The sequence below is a fragment of the Dermacentor albipictus genome, chromosome 4, assembly GCF_038994185.2.
Source record: "Dermacentor albipictus isolate Rhodes 1998 colony chromosome 4, USDA_Dalb.pri_finalv2, whole genome shotgun sequence".
NCBI lineage: Eukaryota > Metazoa > Arthropoda > Arachnida > Ixodida > Ixodidae > Dermacentor > Dermacentor albipictus.
The window spans coordinates 31936066-31952897 of record NC_091824.1 but is presented as its reverse complement, the minus strand read 5'-3'; the positions used below and the strand labels follow the sequence as shown (position 1 = coordinate 31952897).

Here is a 16832-nt window from a genome sequence, read left to right as displayed (position 1 = left end):
AAGCTTCTCGTTTGTGGTGTAGACTGGATGTGCTTCATCGAAGCCGACAGTGTCGTTGCTGCTGAATGACTAATTTCGCAAAAAAAATGATGATAAGGTAAACGCTGCAGAAGTATTGTATACTGACGCTACCTTCATTACGCTTAGTGATGAACAGGATATAGAGGCTTCTTCTATCATTAGCGGCGGAAGAGGATGGAAGAGGTATTATGGTTGAAAAGCTTGCGGCCCTTTATGTGCTGTGCCTCACGACTTCAAGTGTACAAGAGAGCTGGCAGAATGGCAATATTATGCGAACCCATAAGAAGGTAGACGCTAAAAAACTGAAGAATTATATGGCCATTAGCTTGCTTTCAGAATTGTATAATATATTCACCAAAATTGTTTCCAATAGAACCAGCCCAACTCTTGACTTAAATCAATCGAGAGAACAGTCTGGCTTCAGGAAGGAATACTTTCCAAGAAATTGCTTGCACTTCATAGATCACGTAATCAAGAAATCAGCACAGTGCAATCAACCCCTTTATGTGACTTTTGGAGATTTTAAAAATGCATTTGCCTTGCTAGAGATACCAGCAGTGATAGAGGCATTGCAAAATTAAGGAGTGCAGGAGGCATATAGGAATGGGAATTATCTACAAAGGTTTAACAGCAAACTTGATTCTCCACAGGAAAAATAGAAAAGACCTATGCAGGAAGTAGCCAGGCAATGAGAAACAATCTCTGTAATGTATAGAAGTATTCCAACTATAAGACTTGAAAGACTTCGGAGTGAGTATAAATGGCGAATATCTTAGCAACTTTTGGTTTCCAGATGACATTGTGCACGAAGTAGCACAGCGCACTGGGGGCGAATTACAACATATAATTGAGAACCTTAACAGAGAAAGTCTAAGAGTGGGTTGTATATCATTACACAGAAGACCAATATAATCTTCAATAGACTGGCAAGTCTATTTAGTTTAAAGCATGAACAAAAACGGAACAAGAAACACAAGCAACTGCAACCCTTCGAAGCCTGGAAACAGAATAAGAATTCATGATCGCCAGTCAGGTTCCAGAGTCTGTACACGAAACGTTTATATAGATGAATTACTCACAGGCGACCGATTTTACTAAGAAGGAAATTTACAGAAAAATAAGAATGGGTTGGAGTGCATACAGCAGGCATAACCGAATCCTGACTGGGAACTAACGACTGTCATTGAAAAGGAAGGTGTTGAATCATTGCATTCTTCTGGTGCTAATATATAGGGCAGATACATGGAGGTTACCAAAAAAGGTCGAAAAGAAGTTAAGAACCTAGCAAAGAGCAATGGAACGAAAAATGTTAGGTAGGAAGAGAGCGGTGCGGATCCGAGAGCAAACGGTGATAGCTGATATTCTGGTCATTTTGTTATCCCTCTTGATAAGCAGACCCACTCGACACCAGTACCCTCATTCTCCGACACCAATTTTTGCAAGGACTAACAATTCTGAGTACTCTATTTTTGCAGAAGAAATATTTGACTGGAATAAACTAACTGGAGCATTTCACTAGCGTGTGTAACCTGTATACCACTTGCGCAAATAATGTTGTAATTTAGTGCATAAATCAGTTGTATTATAAACAAATTGTTTGTATTTTCTTAAGCGTCTACCTTCTGACCAAATAATTTGTGTGAAAAACGTGTTACAAACTTGTTTCTTCCTTTTCTATTGTGTAAGCAGTCTTGTGTATTCTGCACGCACCCTGCTTCGACTTCGTTTCCGCAGTATGTTATAAATAAATGAACAAATATATAATTCTAAGCAAGGACTACCATTTGCTGACGTTAGCGCTGCACAACAACTGCAGACCCAAAGTGCTTTATGTTTCACAGTTGCTGCATTTCGCGTCCCCTTTACCTTCAGATAATCTCGGTGGGTGCTTGAGTCATTCCTTCGTTTGTGTATACGCCCAGCTTGGCTATGGGTATGACACCCCCTTGAATTCCTACCATGTAATTAGCCATGTGTTCAGTGAAGACCATAATTCTCAATTTCTCTTTGCTAAACTTAAGGCCTAAATTGATCGCTGTATTGACACACGTTTAGGCATGCAAGTCACTGTAAACATCTTACATTGTCGGATAGTTGGACTACGTGGCTCGCATATATTCTGTTGCTCTCTTTACCCATTACGAACGTGGTTTTCCAGTCCAGTTGTTTGCGCAACAGTAGCTCCCACTTGGGTGGCAGGCATCAACTGCAGGAAGTAGAAATAATACTGCCGTGGCCACGTCGCACCTGTTTTCTACTGCAAATGTGTCAGCAGGAATAATATGCGCGTACTAGATTTTTTCTTTACAATTCTGCGACTACACAAACACAACAATAATGTTTATCAGGTGTTGTGGTCGAAAAAATACTCACAAGTCGTCGCTATTAACGCTCTACATAATAATGACGTGCACCCAAAAGCGTGCCTGCGAATTTTCTTGGCAAAATCTACAATGGAAAGACAGCTTGCACTATCTCCTGATGAAAGCCCCATTTTTATTGCTATCAACATCATTCCTCGCAGAGTGAGTGAAATGCGAATGCATTCTTTCTTTTTTTCTTCTTTGCTTGTATTTTGAAGATGTGTGTTGAATAACGTTTATGGTCACGGCGGCCGCATTTCGATAGGGGCGAAATGCGAAAACACCCGCGTACTTAGATTTAGGCGCACGTTAAAGAACCCCAGGGGGTCGAAATTTCCGGAGTCCCCCACTACGGCGTGCCTCATAATCAGAAAGTGGTTTTGGCACCTAAAACCCCATAATTTTAATAACGTTTGATGGCCGGTGTCAATCTTTGTATATATTTTTGCGATAATATTCGTAAAAATGAAAAAAAAACAACTAACGCGTTGTAATGCAGAAATTGTACGGTAAAGTACGGTCACAGGGTTCTTTTAAAGCGAAGATCGGGACGAATAATTTTCACCCCTCGTGTCGGGTTAGAAGCTTCCTATTCCTTCATTCCCGGGGTCTAGTGTGTCCGCTCCATCAGTTTTTTTCTAAATTGCGTTGATCCAGAAGATCGTGTAATACTACTGCGAGCTGGTCTTGGGGACAGTGTGGGGAAAACGGACTGATCCTAAAGAGAGCGTAAATCGCGGATGTGTCAGTCACGTAGCGGAGGTCACCGCGTATGGACATCTTCCGGCGCAAGTAGGTAACTGCTATGCTGCAAAACACTTTGGAGAAGATGGGTGTTCATAAAAAAAAACCGCTTCAACAAAGCTTCACGTCACCCGCCGTGGTTGGTCAGTTGCTATGGTGTTGGGCGGCTGAGCACGAGGTCGCGAGATCGAATCCCGGTCGCGCTGACCTCGAAGGGGACGAAATGCGAAAACACCCGTGCACGTTAAAGAACCCCAGTTGGTCGAAATTTACGGAGTCCCCCACTACGGCGTGCCTCATAATCAGAAAGTGGTTTTGGCACGTAAAACCCCACAATTTAATTTTTTAAAGCATCACGTCACATAGCTTATAACATATGCTTTGGATATCGCCTCACGACTTGCAGCGCTAGAACCAGCTTGTCCAGTTCTACAACCCACTATCACGTCGCAAAACTTTGTTACAGTTTAAATGTGTCCGGATAGCGCGTACGATCAATATCATCTTGTATTAGACATTGTGAGCTGCGAATAAATACACGTTGCGTGCTTTTCTTGATATTTACAGCTATCGCAGCTATCTGGTGATGGTTCTGCAAAAGTACCTTCAGTGCACTGTTTCAGACTGAGTTGGGAGGGTATGCTTCCTCATTTAGAAACGTTTACGATACACTAATTCAATTCCAGTTTATCAAGTCGCTGTATATGTACGGACAGCACAAAAAATAATTCAAGAGATTTCATGTAACCTGAAAGACTACGCGATATAGCTGCGTGTAGCAGCCGATTGTACACAGTGTATGGCACGTGTATGACATATTGTGCCCTCCGCCTTAGTAAAACATCGGAAATGTATTGCTAAAGTAAGTGGAATGCAATTTAAGAGCGATGAAGACATAATCATTTCCTCTTATGTGGACTGAAATGAAGGTCGAACGTAGTCATTCCGATCCACGCATTTTATTCGAAGAAAGCCAGCAATTATGGAAGTGAACATTGAAAAATGCAATATCCAAATGTAATGCATGTCTTTCTTTTCGGTTACTCGCCGTGATTTTTGATGCACTCTCCTAGGACACAGTGCTGTAAGGAGAAAACAATTCACAAGGCAACTGTGAGAAAACAGCGCGAAATAATAACGTTACTTCTACAAAACGAACAAAAATGCATATGTGGAGAACTTGCATACGTTACAGACTATCAAAAAGAACTGCACCTTTGATTACTGAGGTGGTTTTCTTTAGAAACCTGCAGGCAAGCACTGTTTTATGGTTGCGACAGTGTGCAATTTGAATCGCTATGTCACAACGTTGGCTGAACGCCATTTTTCCTCCAAAGCTGAATAGAAGTCGCAGCGCACTTACCCCTCCTTTTAATGCGTGCTCACATGTGCTGGTACGGGCTTGTGATTGTCTAAATTTTATTGACTTAGTTTTATTTATTGTATACAAAAAAAATGGCTGTGGCTTAGCTAAGGTTAAGCCCAGGATGCGAAGCATACTAGCCTTTATTTTAACGCGACAGCGTTAAGGAGCTCGTGTCGCAGAAAAGCCGGTGTCGTCGGCGTCGGCTCAGGCGTGCGGCGCTTGCTCAGGCGCACATTTTGTTGTCGCGCCGAACGCTGCGTTGCTCGACGCGCACCGCGTCCGATGCGGGGCGCGACGCCGCGAGCGACGGCGGGAGTTGGAGCGCCGGTTCTCCTCTGTCGTGACGTCACGGTGTCACGTGATTTCATGGTCACCGCCGCGCCTGAGGAGCTGGGTTGAGCCCTCGTAATATGCTTCGCATAACGTCGGCTCAGGAGTGCGGCGCTTGCTCAGGCGCACATTTCGTTGTCGCGCCGAACGCTGCGTTGCTCGACGCGCACCGCGTCCGATGCGGGGCGCGACGCCGCGAGCGACGGCGGGAGTTGGAGCGCCGGTTCTCCTCTGTCGTGACGTCACGGTGTCACGTGATTTCATGGTCACCGCCGCGCCTGAGGAGCTGGGTTGAGCCCTCGTAATATGCTTCGCATAAAATTTGCGTACGCGTTGAATCTTTATCCCTCATACATTGCTTTGCTTTCTCGCGCTGGCTGTTTTTAACCCGTCGGTAATTTTTGCGTTATGTCACCTGGCATAACCAACTGTATCCCAAAAGTGTCCAATGTATACGCAAATACTGTACCAAAGGGTCTCATTAAATGAGACTGCAGGACAGTGCTTTTAATTGTACATTCCCGATTCCCGAATGTCAGCGAGCGCGAGGGTTTATCTTAAAATGCATTATGATGTATGAATTAATGAGAGGCAGACATGATCGACGAGGAAAGAGCCGAGGCCAATAAATTACTTTTTGACACTGTCTGTGACATTGACATTTAGGAGGAAATTCAGACAGTAATAAAATTGAGCTGAAGTGCATAAGGTAGGTATTACAGTAAAAGCTCGTTAATTCGAACCGCAAGGGGAAGCCGCTTCAGTTCGAATTAACGAAAGTTCGAACTAACGAAAGTGAAGGAGAGCAACAGTACACTGCGATTTGGAAGCAGTAGGGCATGTCAGAAATTTGGCGCGTCAGAAAAAGATGGCGTGTGCCCGCGGCACACGCCATCTTGAAGTCGAAGCTCTGGGTCCGACTGTGCCACACTACCGATGTCCACCGAAACGAACGTTAGCCGAGGCTTAACACCATCACAATGAATCGCGATGGCCGATACCTCCTAAGCTGAAAACAGACGTGCACAACCGATGAAGACTGCCGAGACAAAGACGCTGAACAAGTGAAGGTGGCGAAGGCCCTGATTAGTTGGTTCTTGATTGCAAGCGCAGCTGCGACGTACTTGATTCGCTGTGTTACGATGGCGCTTGCCATGCCATCTCCGCACAACATTAGCAGCTGTACAAGATTTGCAAAGCCTCCGAGATTCGCAACGGGCATGAAGTCTCGGAGGTTACGTAGAACAGAGAGGCGGCAGCCGCCGCTGCTTTCTGGCTGACCCCGCGTCGGTTAGATTTTTTTCCGGTTTTGCCTGCTCTCGCCGTTCTCTCCGTTTCGGAGACAATACAGCCTTGTGTCTAGGCAGTAGGCGCGTTTCTCTGGTCGTGTGCCAGGCGAGCGTAGTTCGAATTATCCGTCAGGGAACCTTCTCGCGTTCGAATTAACGGACTTTTTTATACATACACTTCTGTGGAGCTTGGCCGGACCAAATCGTACAGTTCGAATTATCCATAAATTCGAATTATTGAAGTTCGAATTAACGAGCTTTCACTGTACAATATCCTGACTGTGAGCACACACCTGTCATTGAAAATAAAGGCATGCAATCATTGTATTTTACCGGTGGTAACATTTGAGGCTGAAACTTAAGGTTAAGCAAGAATTAGCTCACGAAAAAGTTAGGCAGCACGCATAAAACGAAAAATATTAGGCGTAACGTTAAGAGGCGAGAACTTAACTTGAACTGACGAACTTTCTTTTAGTCTAAAAAGTGGAACCTCGGTTGCAAGCTCTCTCGAGTTGCTGAGCTTTTACCTGAATTCTGCATTTGTGTCTTGGGGAGAGGGAGAACTCTACGTTTAGCGCTCAGGAATTTGCATAGGATCACCAGTTTCTCAAACTTCAATTCAAATTTTTTAAGCAAGCTCGATGGAGGGCTACACCCTCATCTTTCAGGACTAGCATCTAAGGTGTTCAGACATGTAGACCATTTTCTGGTGCTAGCTAATTCCACTAATTTAACCTGAGGTGTTGTTAACATCTTCAAAGCTTTTCAAAAAAGACTGTATGAAGTAAAATTTGCTTTTCGACTGTCCTAGGGTAACCAATTACAATTTATTGATCTAATACTAATCTTTCAACTGCTTCAACTGCTCCGCCTTGCTGCTCAAGAAACTAAACTTCTTACATATAAAACTCTCATTGGCCCCACCCTAGAATATGGCTGCGTTGTATGGAACCCATACAAACACTGTGAAGTCAAAAAATTGAATCAGTGCAAAAAAAGGCAGTGCGTTTTGTTTGTAGGAGATATCACAAGAACTTTTCACCGTCCAACTCTTGCAGAGCGTTACTCATCTTGCAGAGCGTTGCAAACTTGAATTCCTTAAATTCCTTCCCACTTTAATCAATTCTCCTCGCCTCTCCTCTCTAGATAACTATTTGACTTTTTCCAACCCCTCATGTACGAGGAGTCATCATGCGCAATATACCTCAACCTTTTGCGCCCACACTGATTCCTTTAAAAACAATCTGTTTGCATCAACAATTGAAGTCTGAAATTGATTACCGGGTAGCATTCGTTGACTAGCACTGAAACAATTCACGCAAGCTTATTTGTAGATTTTTGCACAAATGTGTGTATGTTCATTGTTCAACCCTCTCCTGCGGTAGCCTCATTGAGGCTGTAGTATGAATAAATAAAATAAATAAATAAAACTCTGCTGGTACTGGTTACCGTCACCGAAACTGCCGTATGTGATCCCGTGAAGCTACGGAGACCATCGTCTGACGACACGTTCAGGAACTCCAGCCACGACGATCAAGGATGCTCAGACAGTTGCCGTTTTACTTCCGAGCATGTTTGTATTAATGTTGCTTAAGGCATTTAGGTTAGTTTATTGTGTTCGAGTGATAAGATAGTACATTCATTTGTATAACAAGGTCATGTGGAGAGTCTTGCAGTGTGTTTCATGTTATTATTTGTTGGCTTAGTTTTCTGTATAGGTGTCCTATAAATTGCTTTTTCTATGGGTTCACGGTGTCTGTCCATTTCTAGGCCCCCAAAATTTGTGACAACAGTATGCTCCATGCGCAAATTCATTACAGCACTGTGGAAGATACACGAAGTTTTAGCCAATAGGAAGACCAAACGCCCCTCGAGATGTGCTCATCTGAGGCCGCGTCATCGGCTCAGCGTCTGCGTGCCATCGTTTCGATCGCTTCCTGTCCTGTTAGATGTTCCATGGCTGGTGGATTGATGCAAGAAATTTTGTCACGCCGTAAAAATAAGCTGTATTTACATGCATACGATAGCAGGGCTTTGCTTTATCCTGTACACCTTCGCCACATTTACCTTGCAGCCACCTTAGCAAGTACTACGGACGAATGCCCTTACAATGTTCACCTGTGGTACAGCCTCCGCTCGGTGTCTACTTGGCGTTTGCTCGATACTGTACCGTGCTAGAATGGGGAAGTAAATTAGTGATGCGGGGAACATTAAGGTTTTTATAGCGCTCCACATAGTCAATGCATTACCAATGCTAATGTAGTGCCGCCATCTGACAAATATAAATCAAACCAGTTTTGTGGCTTTGTGCCATGTCTGTAGTCCTGGCAACCTTAAAACAAACAGACGATGCTAATATTTGCGAAAAAACATGCCCATGGATTTCACTTCAGCTTGAGATGAGACAGCGGTGACGGATTTTGCCGAATCTTTCTTGCTGAGAGGGTGCAGAGCCAGCAACAACCATGAATTTAAACCGAAGTGCGTGGTCGGCGATGTATGCGCGCTGCATCTGGCCACGGTTCGGGTGGCTATTGTGGTTACCGGCAGTAACTGCCACAGTAATTCTCGGTATACGACGTACACATACAAACACCATAACATGCCACGTATCACTACCATATCATGTGGCGAGGAATAATAACACTCTCTAGTGCTCCCAAGAACCAGCCACTGAAGCCAGGAACTATGTACCGCTACGCAAGGGTACGTATGCCTAGTACTTTTGGCAGTGCTCCAACCGGTTTGTGAGATAGAGCATAGCTCTGATGGCTCCCGCACCTTGTGAGTAGACGCTAGAAGACGCAGCAATTTGCTCGCCACCACGGGGTCGCTAAGCCTCCTTTTGACCGCCACTGTGTAAAAACGCCCACCTCCGGGTTCTGTGGCCGCACATCTCATACTCGTCCGCAGTGCCCAGCGCGCATCCCGCTCTGCAACTTAGTTCACGGATATTTGTCGATAACGATAAGCCTAGAACAAAATCGGCTCGATGCAATTGAATGAACCATTGCCAAGTTCATGGTAGTGGACGTCACCGTAGACCACTGCACAACATAGCTTAAAGCTCACTCTGAATATTAGGCCTCTGCTATTTCACATGACTTCCCCAAACATCCAGCCGAGCTCGACAAGGTCGACTCGCTACTTGCCGGGCCTGGAGGTTAACCAATGTAGGTACTTGGTTCATAGACGGACCGACTCAAGTGCAGCAGGCAGACGTGCTAACAGCGACTCTTTGTCACAGGGTTTCTCTTTGAGCCTCTTATAGGACTTCCGACAATAGAAGCCCTCGATGTTGTGAAATTGCCTACTAGAGTGCAGGTTCCCGCAGCATCACTGCACGCTGATCTCGTCCGTGTACTTGGCGCCTCAAGGAGGAGGACATAATGCGCTACAAACCAGATTCCACTCCATTCTACCTCCGGGTACCTCATCGGATTCCTGTCCCGTTGCACGAAATTGTTACGCCTGAGATCATCAAGCTTGAGAGCGACGGAGTGATCCGCAGCGTCGACAGACTTATGCCGTGGTGTTCAGGACTTGTGGTCGACTTAATTCGGCGCAACAACTTGATACTACGGGAAACCACATCCTTCCTACAGCTGAGCAAATCCTCGCACTTAGTAAGGTGACGCCTTGGCGTACTCAAAGCTGGATGCAACCGCAAGTTTCCATCAAGTGAAACTGTCCGCGGACGGGAAACAGCTGTCCACGTATATAACCCCATTTGGCCGATGTCATCCAAGAACGAACAGAGAAATGGGTTGTTTTTTGTGACTCATAGCGCCAAGTCTACATTACACCACAGAACTTACGAGCTGATGATCTCCGACATAAGGGAACTACACAACAGAGCACAACATTATCTTTCAATAGATTTCTGCTCACTATGACATCGTCGGCAGCAACTTCGCTGACAGGGGTGCCCGGTCTGGTCACGGAGACACCCAGACGCACCCAATACCTTTGGCCAGGTCAGACGCTGCCAGGGAGCTACGCCTGCTTTCGTCGCAATATTTCTGAAGTTCAAGTGCCTTCAATTGCAGATTGCACAAACTAGATCCCATGTAACGGCTTCAACTGCCATCTAGCCTTTCCCGTAGCGAAACAACCTTGCTATGCCGCTTGTGGCTGGCAGTGGCGCTCACGAACACGTACTGCCATCGTATCAGAATGGCCGAGAGCCCGATGTGCGACTCCTGTAGCGGCCAGGAAACCATCGAGCACTTTTTGTGTACCTTCCCTCGCTACGACGTACAACGTCTCTCTCTGAGGACAATTCTAAACCGACCGCACTCAAGACTGTCCTCCGAGTCAAAGATACTCGGGCCGTGTGCACACTTGTCACTGGCACGAAAAGCGATTCGTGCACTAGTACACTACTTGAAATGCATACACTCACACGCACTCAGTGCTCACTTTCTCCCTCTTTTCTTCTCTCTATTCCCCTTTCCCCCACGCCTTGTGTAGGGTAGCAAACGGGGTGCTCGTCTGGCTGACCTCCCTGCCATTCGTGTCATTGCTCTCGCTCTCTCTCTCTCTTGGTCGATGCTGCTTCTGCCACTTTCCATTTGCCATTACCTCAGTGCCTGAATACCTTAAGAATCAGGTGGCCGGAATTCGGGAAGGACAAGAATTGGTGGCAAACATGACTGATGACATAATCGTCTTGCAAGGCACTCTACACGAACCTGATGCCCGACTTACACCCAGGCTCGGTCTCGTCTTGCCAAGACTGGGGTCACACTGAACCAGAAGGAATGCTGATTTGTGGTGTCTGACTTCCCAGTTCTTCTAGCAATTCTGTCTCCACAAAACATCAGGCCAGACCTACATGAGGTCTAGGCTGTCAGGACCATGGAAGCTCGAAAAGACGATGCGAGTGTCCAACATGCGCTCGGAACGGTAAGCTACCTCGCCATGTTTCTGCCACACATGCCTGATATTGCCGCACCGAGAACAGCTCTCCTGAATAAATCTTCTAGCTGGACTTGGCTTGGCAACATGACGAAGATGCTGCCTTTATCAAGTACGTACTGACAGGAAGTAGGTGTATGGCCAAGTACAATCCACTGTATACCACGGCGGTCTGTAGCTTATGCTAGTTAGCTTGAAATAGGGGCGGTCTTGCGGCAGGCGCAACCGTCCGGTAAACACGGGCCTGTCTTTCTTGCCTCAAGAGCAATGACAAAGACAGAATTAAAGTATAGGTAAACTAAAAAGGAAGCTTTGGCTATAACCTGGGCTCTCTGGTGGTTCACGAATTCGTGCGTGGCATCACACTCCATACCGAGGCGGACCAACTTCCTCTCGTCTCCCTTTTTGGCAAGCTGGAACTTGGCATGTTGCCTCCGAGAATACAAAGGAGAATAAGAATCAAAACAATGCCATACCAATTCAAGGTACTGCATGTTCGACAAAAGCTCTTGGCTACAGCTAATACGCTGTCACGTATCACCGCACCGAATGCATCTCCCTTGGTTGCGGTGCAGCTCTCTGTGGCCGAAACAGTGGCTGCCCCGTGTCAACTTTCCCCACTCAATTCGAGATATAGGCGTCAAGCACAAAACTCAGATGGTGAATGCAGTACACTTATTTCCTTCTGTCAGCGTGGGTGACCTCGAAAATCCAAGATGCCGCTTCACGGCGTCAGGTAGTCTTCGGTGGTTGACGAACTATAAGTCTGCAATGACTTGCTTGCTGGTCAAAGGTGTCTGTCTCACTACAAGCATCACTCCGATCAGCAGTTATGGCCCTCCTACACAAAGGACATCAAGGCATTAAGAGTTATCTAGAGTTAACTTCGCCGAGCATCTTAGCCCGACATGATTCCCTTGTCGTTCATGGGGAATTCTTGGCGTGTACCTATTTAATTCTAATGAGGTAAACCTTCCTCCCGGCAGTTGACTACTTCTACAACTTTCCGGAAGTAATAGGCGTGATGATGATGACGTATGGAGTTTTGTGGCGCAAGGGCCAGGTATGGCCAAAGAGCGCCATGTCTGTGCTAATGAGTTTGCGGTGTAATTATGATTACTATGAAGTTCGTGTGAGGTGGCTGTAAAAAGGCCCTAAAATATACGCTCTAAAGTGCGTAAAATCTGTATGATAAAATTATGGCGATGACGTATGACTTGTACTATGAACATTTAGATGCATTGAAAAAGAATGATACGATAGGTAAAATATGTCTGATTGTAAAAAATCCTACAGCACTCCTGCCTCCTTAGAGCCCTTGAAACACAAGGGTCTGGAGGCATGTGCTATGCAAAACAATTATCGCAGTGGCATCCTCTCGAGGGAGGAGGCGCTACGAATTCATGGGACTAATAACATGTAAGACCACATCTTTCAGAAAACCTAGCACTGTGTCTGTATTAAAAAGCGGTTCTGGACCAAGAAGCATTGCAGGATGTAGGGGAATGTGCTGTCGGTATGCTAATGAAAAATGTCTTTTTCTCTCAGATTCGGCTTCCCGACACTCCAGGAGGACGTGGAGTACGGTCAGCCTCTCCGCGCATCTAACACAGGTTGGAGGCTCACTTCCGGTGAGTAGAAAATTATGGGTGCCAAACGTGTGTCCTATTCTGAGACGACAGAATAGGACATCTGTTCAGCGCGATCTTGTAGTAGAGGGCCAAAATCCTAACTGTGGTTTTATCAGGTGGAGCTTATTATCCGTTTCCGCATCCCACATGTGTTGCCAGTAATCTCGCAGCCTCCTTCGCAAGAAAGGCCTCAGATCTGTGACAGGCACCGCAGTGGTAGGGTTAACAGCTTGCAATGTGATTGACATGGCCATCTCGTCCACCAGAACGTTACCTTTGATTCCCCTATGGCCAGGGACCCAGCATATTATGATATTCTGGTTAGATGAGTACGCTTTGCACAAGACCGAATATAGTTCATTAAATATGCGATTTTTATGTTTGCTGAGTGACATTAAGGCCTTCACGACGCTGAGAGAGTCTGTATAGATCGCTGCTTTTTGAAGTTTCGATTTTCTTATGTGCTTTACAGCAGAGAGTAATGCGTAGGCCTCGGCCGTTAAGATACTTGTTTCCGGATGCAGTACATCGGATTCCGAAAACGATGGGCCGATGGCTGCATAGGAAACCCCGGCATTTGACTTCGAAGCGTCTGTGTAGAACTCTGCGCAGGAGTGCTTGTGCTGGAGTTCTAGGAAATGCATTCGGGTTTCGGCCTCACGAGCGTGCTTTGTAACTTTTATAAAGTATATGTCACATTGTATCACCTGCCACTCCCAAGGAGGTAGGAGCTTGCTTAGGTGCATTAAGCGATGCTCGAGGAGTGGGACATGCATTTCATCGCTAAGCTGCTTCACACGCAGCGAGAAAGGCTGTCTTATGGAGGGACGATTGCTGAAAAGTGTAGCGCACGTCATATCGGTAACGGTATCAAAACATGGATGTTCAGTATCAGAGCGTATTTTAAGGAAATATGTAAAGCTGATGTATGATCTCTGTAGGTGGAGAGACCATTCATTTGATTCTACATGTAGACTTTGTATGGGACTCGTTCTGAAAGCGCCAGTGGCCAGTCGGATTCCTAGATGGTGGACTGGGTCTAGCATCTTTAGCGCGCTCGGGGCGGCAGAGTTATATACCACGGCACCATAATCCAATCGAGACTGAATTAGGCTCTTGTATAGGTTCATTAAACACTTCCTATAACTACCCCATGTAGTCTGGGATAGAAGTTTCATTAAGTTCATTGTTTCCAGACACTTTTCTTTAAGATGTTTAATGTGTGGAACGAAAGCAGGTTTATTGTCGAGTATAACACCTAGAAATTTGTGCTCTTTGTTTACAGGTATCTGATGTCCACACATTTCCAAGCAAGGATCTGGAACCAGGCCTCTCTTCCTTGTAAACAGCACACAAGAACTCTTTTGAGGATACGTCAGTGCCGTCTCTGGGAGAAGCGCTTGTTAGTTAAGCGAAATCAATGCATTCTATGCTGCCACCGGTGCGCGTTAAATGTGTGCGGAGCGGAGCGTAAGCAAATGCTCTGCTAAAACTGCCTAATGACTCACGCTTCGGATCCGGAGCAGCTGTCAACTTATCAAATCGCCCTAACCCGCAGCTGTTCTGCTCTGGGAGCAACTGAGTATTAGCATGACCATATCCCCTCCGAAACTAGTTATCAAAGAGAAGCTTCGCTTGAAAAATGAATTGGTTGATCTTCCTTTCGCAGGAAGCGGTGCAACACGATAAAGAAACGTGCGTTTACAGCACCTGTTGCATGCTTGCTTCCTGAACTTATTTTTCACTGCAGCGAAAGGCGCATGATTTGTGGGTCGGCGACCATGTTGCAAGTTCGCTTAACACACAGAATCCTGTTGGCGAGCGGTGTCGTGCTGCCGAGTCGCATTTTCGTCCGGCTCCGGAATGTCTTGGGGAGCCAGTTGAGTTGCTACGCACTCAGCTTCAAGAATGCGAGTCGCGGGGTTCACAGCGTGCGTCGAGAACGCACGAAGGCGTTCTGCTTCAAGCTGGTGTCTCTCTCACCGGACCAAAGCGAGCTTATCCATCGACGTCGTTGCCTTTCTGCGCCGTTTAGCGCAGCCATTTTCTTGGTTGGTGCAATCGCAAGCAAACCAGTAGACAGTGTGTAAGCACTGCTGATGCATGTTGAAGCTGCACTACGTAGGCGACGAGGCGTCACAGCTAATCGGACGCTAAAGACAAACCATGTGCGGAAACTGCGTCGTCACCTCAGTGGAAGGTCTACACCGGCTACAATATGTTACACCGCGTTGCAGCCTCAACTACCAAAACGCTCGCTCATTGTTAGCGCTCGTTAGTGTCAAGATGTAGTACTCCGCTTCACCGCTCCTAGATGGCGGCGCCATTCATATAAAGAAAGAACATATTGTCACAGACAAAGCCACAAAGGACCTCGGTCGACGCTGGAGATCTCTTTATTGATCGCTGTCCTGGCACCTTCGTCGTTCTCTTCTTCTGCGAGCCACCCAACATGCCTAGCATGTGGGACCGAATTGCACCGTGTGGCTGTCAGCTGTGTCGAGGTCGTGGCATTACCCCCCTCCCTAGGAGCATCGTCTCGATGCGGAACATTGATGCACTGGAGATTGCCACGGGGATACTGTTAAGAGAGACGCAGATGGTGAGAGAGGTGCGGAGCTTTGCGTTCAGCGGCTGTTGTATAACTTCAGTCGAGAGACGTGAACGACATCGGACAGGGGTGGGCGTCGGGGACGGTGCGTGGTGCCTTCTCCTTCAGGAATCACTTCGTATGTGACGTCGCCGGGTCGTTGAACGATCCTGTAAGGTCCAAAGTAGCGGCGTAAAAGCTTCTCCGACCGACCACGCTGGCGGATCGGTGTCCACACCCATACTCTGTCACCGGGTTGATAAGTGACGTCGCGGTGACGAAGATTGTAGCGGTCGGCGTCATTTTGTTGTTGGTAGCGGATACGCATTCGTGCGAGCTGGCGCGCCTCTTCGGCGCATCGAGCAAATTCGGCAGCATCAGTGACAACATTAGAGCAGTAGGTGGGTAAAAGCATTGCGTCCAACGTTGTGACAGCTTCCCGGCCGTGCACCAAGCGAAAAGGGGTGAAGCCGGTAGTTTCTTGAACGGCAGTATTGTATGCAAACGTAACATATGGGAGAACGTCGTCCCAGTTCTTGTGGTCGACGTCAACATACATGGAAATCATATCAGCGATCGTTTTGTTTAGCCTTTCTGTGAGCCCATTCGTCTGGGGATGGTAAGCAGTGGCTTTGCGGTGAACTGTACCACTGAGAAGCATGATATCTTCTGTGAGCTTCGCTGTAAATGCTGTGCCCCGGTCGGTTATAACCACTCTAGGGGCACCGTGGCGGAGTACGATAGCATGTACAAAGAAGGTCGCAATATCATTAGCGGTGCCTCGTGGGAGAGCTCTGGTTTCAATGTATCGTGTAAGGTAGTCTGTGGCAACAGCAATCCAGCGGTTACCAGCCCTCGACGTGGGGAATGGTCCAAGAAAATCTATGCCAACCTGCTGAAAACGGATCCTCGGAGGATCCACGGGATGGAGAAGTCCAGCAGGACGCACGGGTGGTGTCTTGCGTCTCTGGCAGTCGCGGCATGTCTTCACGTATTGCTTTACGTCACGGCGAAGGTTAGGCCAGAAGTACTTTTGGCGTATGCGTGAAAACGTCCGTGCGAAGCCCAAGTGGCCCGAAGATGGCTCGTCGTGAGAGGCCCGCAGGATGTCGTCACGTAGTGAAGACGGCACTACAAGGAGGCAGGCGGTTGCGGTCGAGTGAAAACCTAATTTGTAGAGCACGCCATCGCGGAGAAAAAAGGTGGATAACTTGCGCATAAACATACGAGGCGGCTCTGGTAGACGGTTCTCAAGGTAGTCGATGAGCGGCCGGAGTGCTGAATCATCGCGCTGTTGCTTGCTGATGTCTGATGCTGTGATAATGGACAGAAATGCGTCCTCTTCATCAAAGTCGTTTGGCGACGGTTGAAGTGGAGCACGTGACAGGCAGTCGGCGTCGGTGTGTATACGCCCGGACTTGAATACTATCGTCATATCGTATTCTTGCAAGCGAAGACTCCAGCGTGCAAGACGGCCAGATGGATCCTTCAGATTGGCGAGCCAGCACAATGAATGGTGATCTGTCACAACTCGAAACGATCGGCCGTACAAATATGGTCGGAACTTAGTAATTGCCC

The 16832-nt window shown here is 46.9% G+C and overlaps 1 protein-coding gene across 1 annotated transcript in view; it reads right to left on the bottom strand.

Moving 5' to 3' along the window:
* Nucleotides 1-4071: 4071 nt before the first annotated feature.
* The window catches only part of LOC135900184 (A disintegrin and metalloproteinase with thrombospondin motifs like), a 47288-nt gene continuing 34527 nt past the window's right edge, over nucleotides 4072-16832 (bottom strand). The window contains exon 7 of the mRNA XM_065429627.2: nucleotides 4072-4210. Within this exon, the coding sequence (XP_065285699.2) occupies nucleotides 4169-4210 (42 nt within the window). The 3' untranslated portion in view covers nucleotides 4072-4168. The remainder of the gene's footprint in view (nucleotides 4211-16832) is intronic.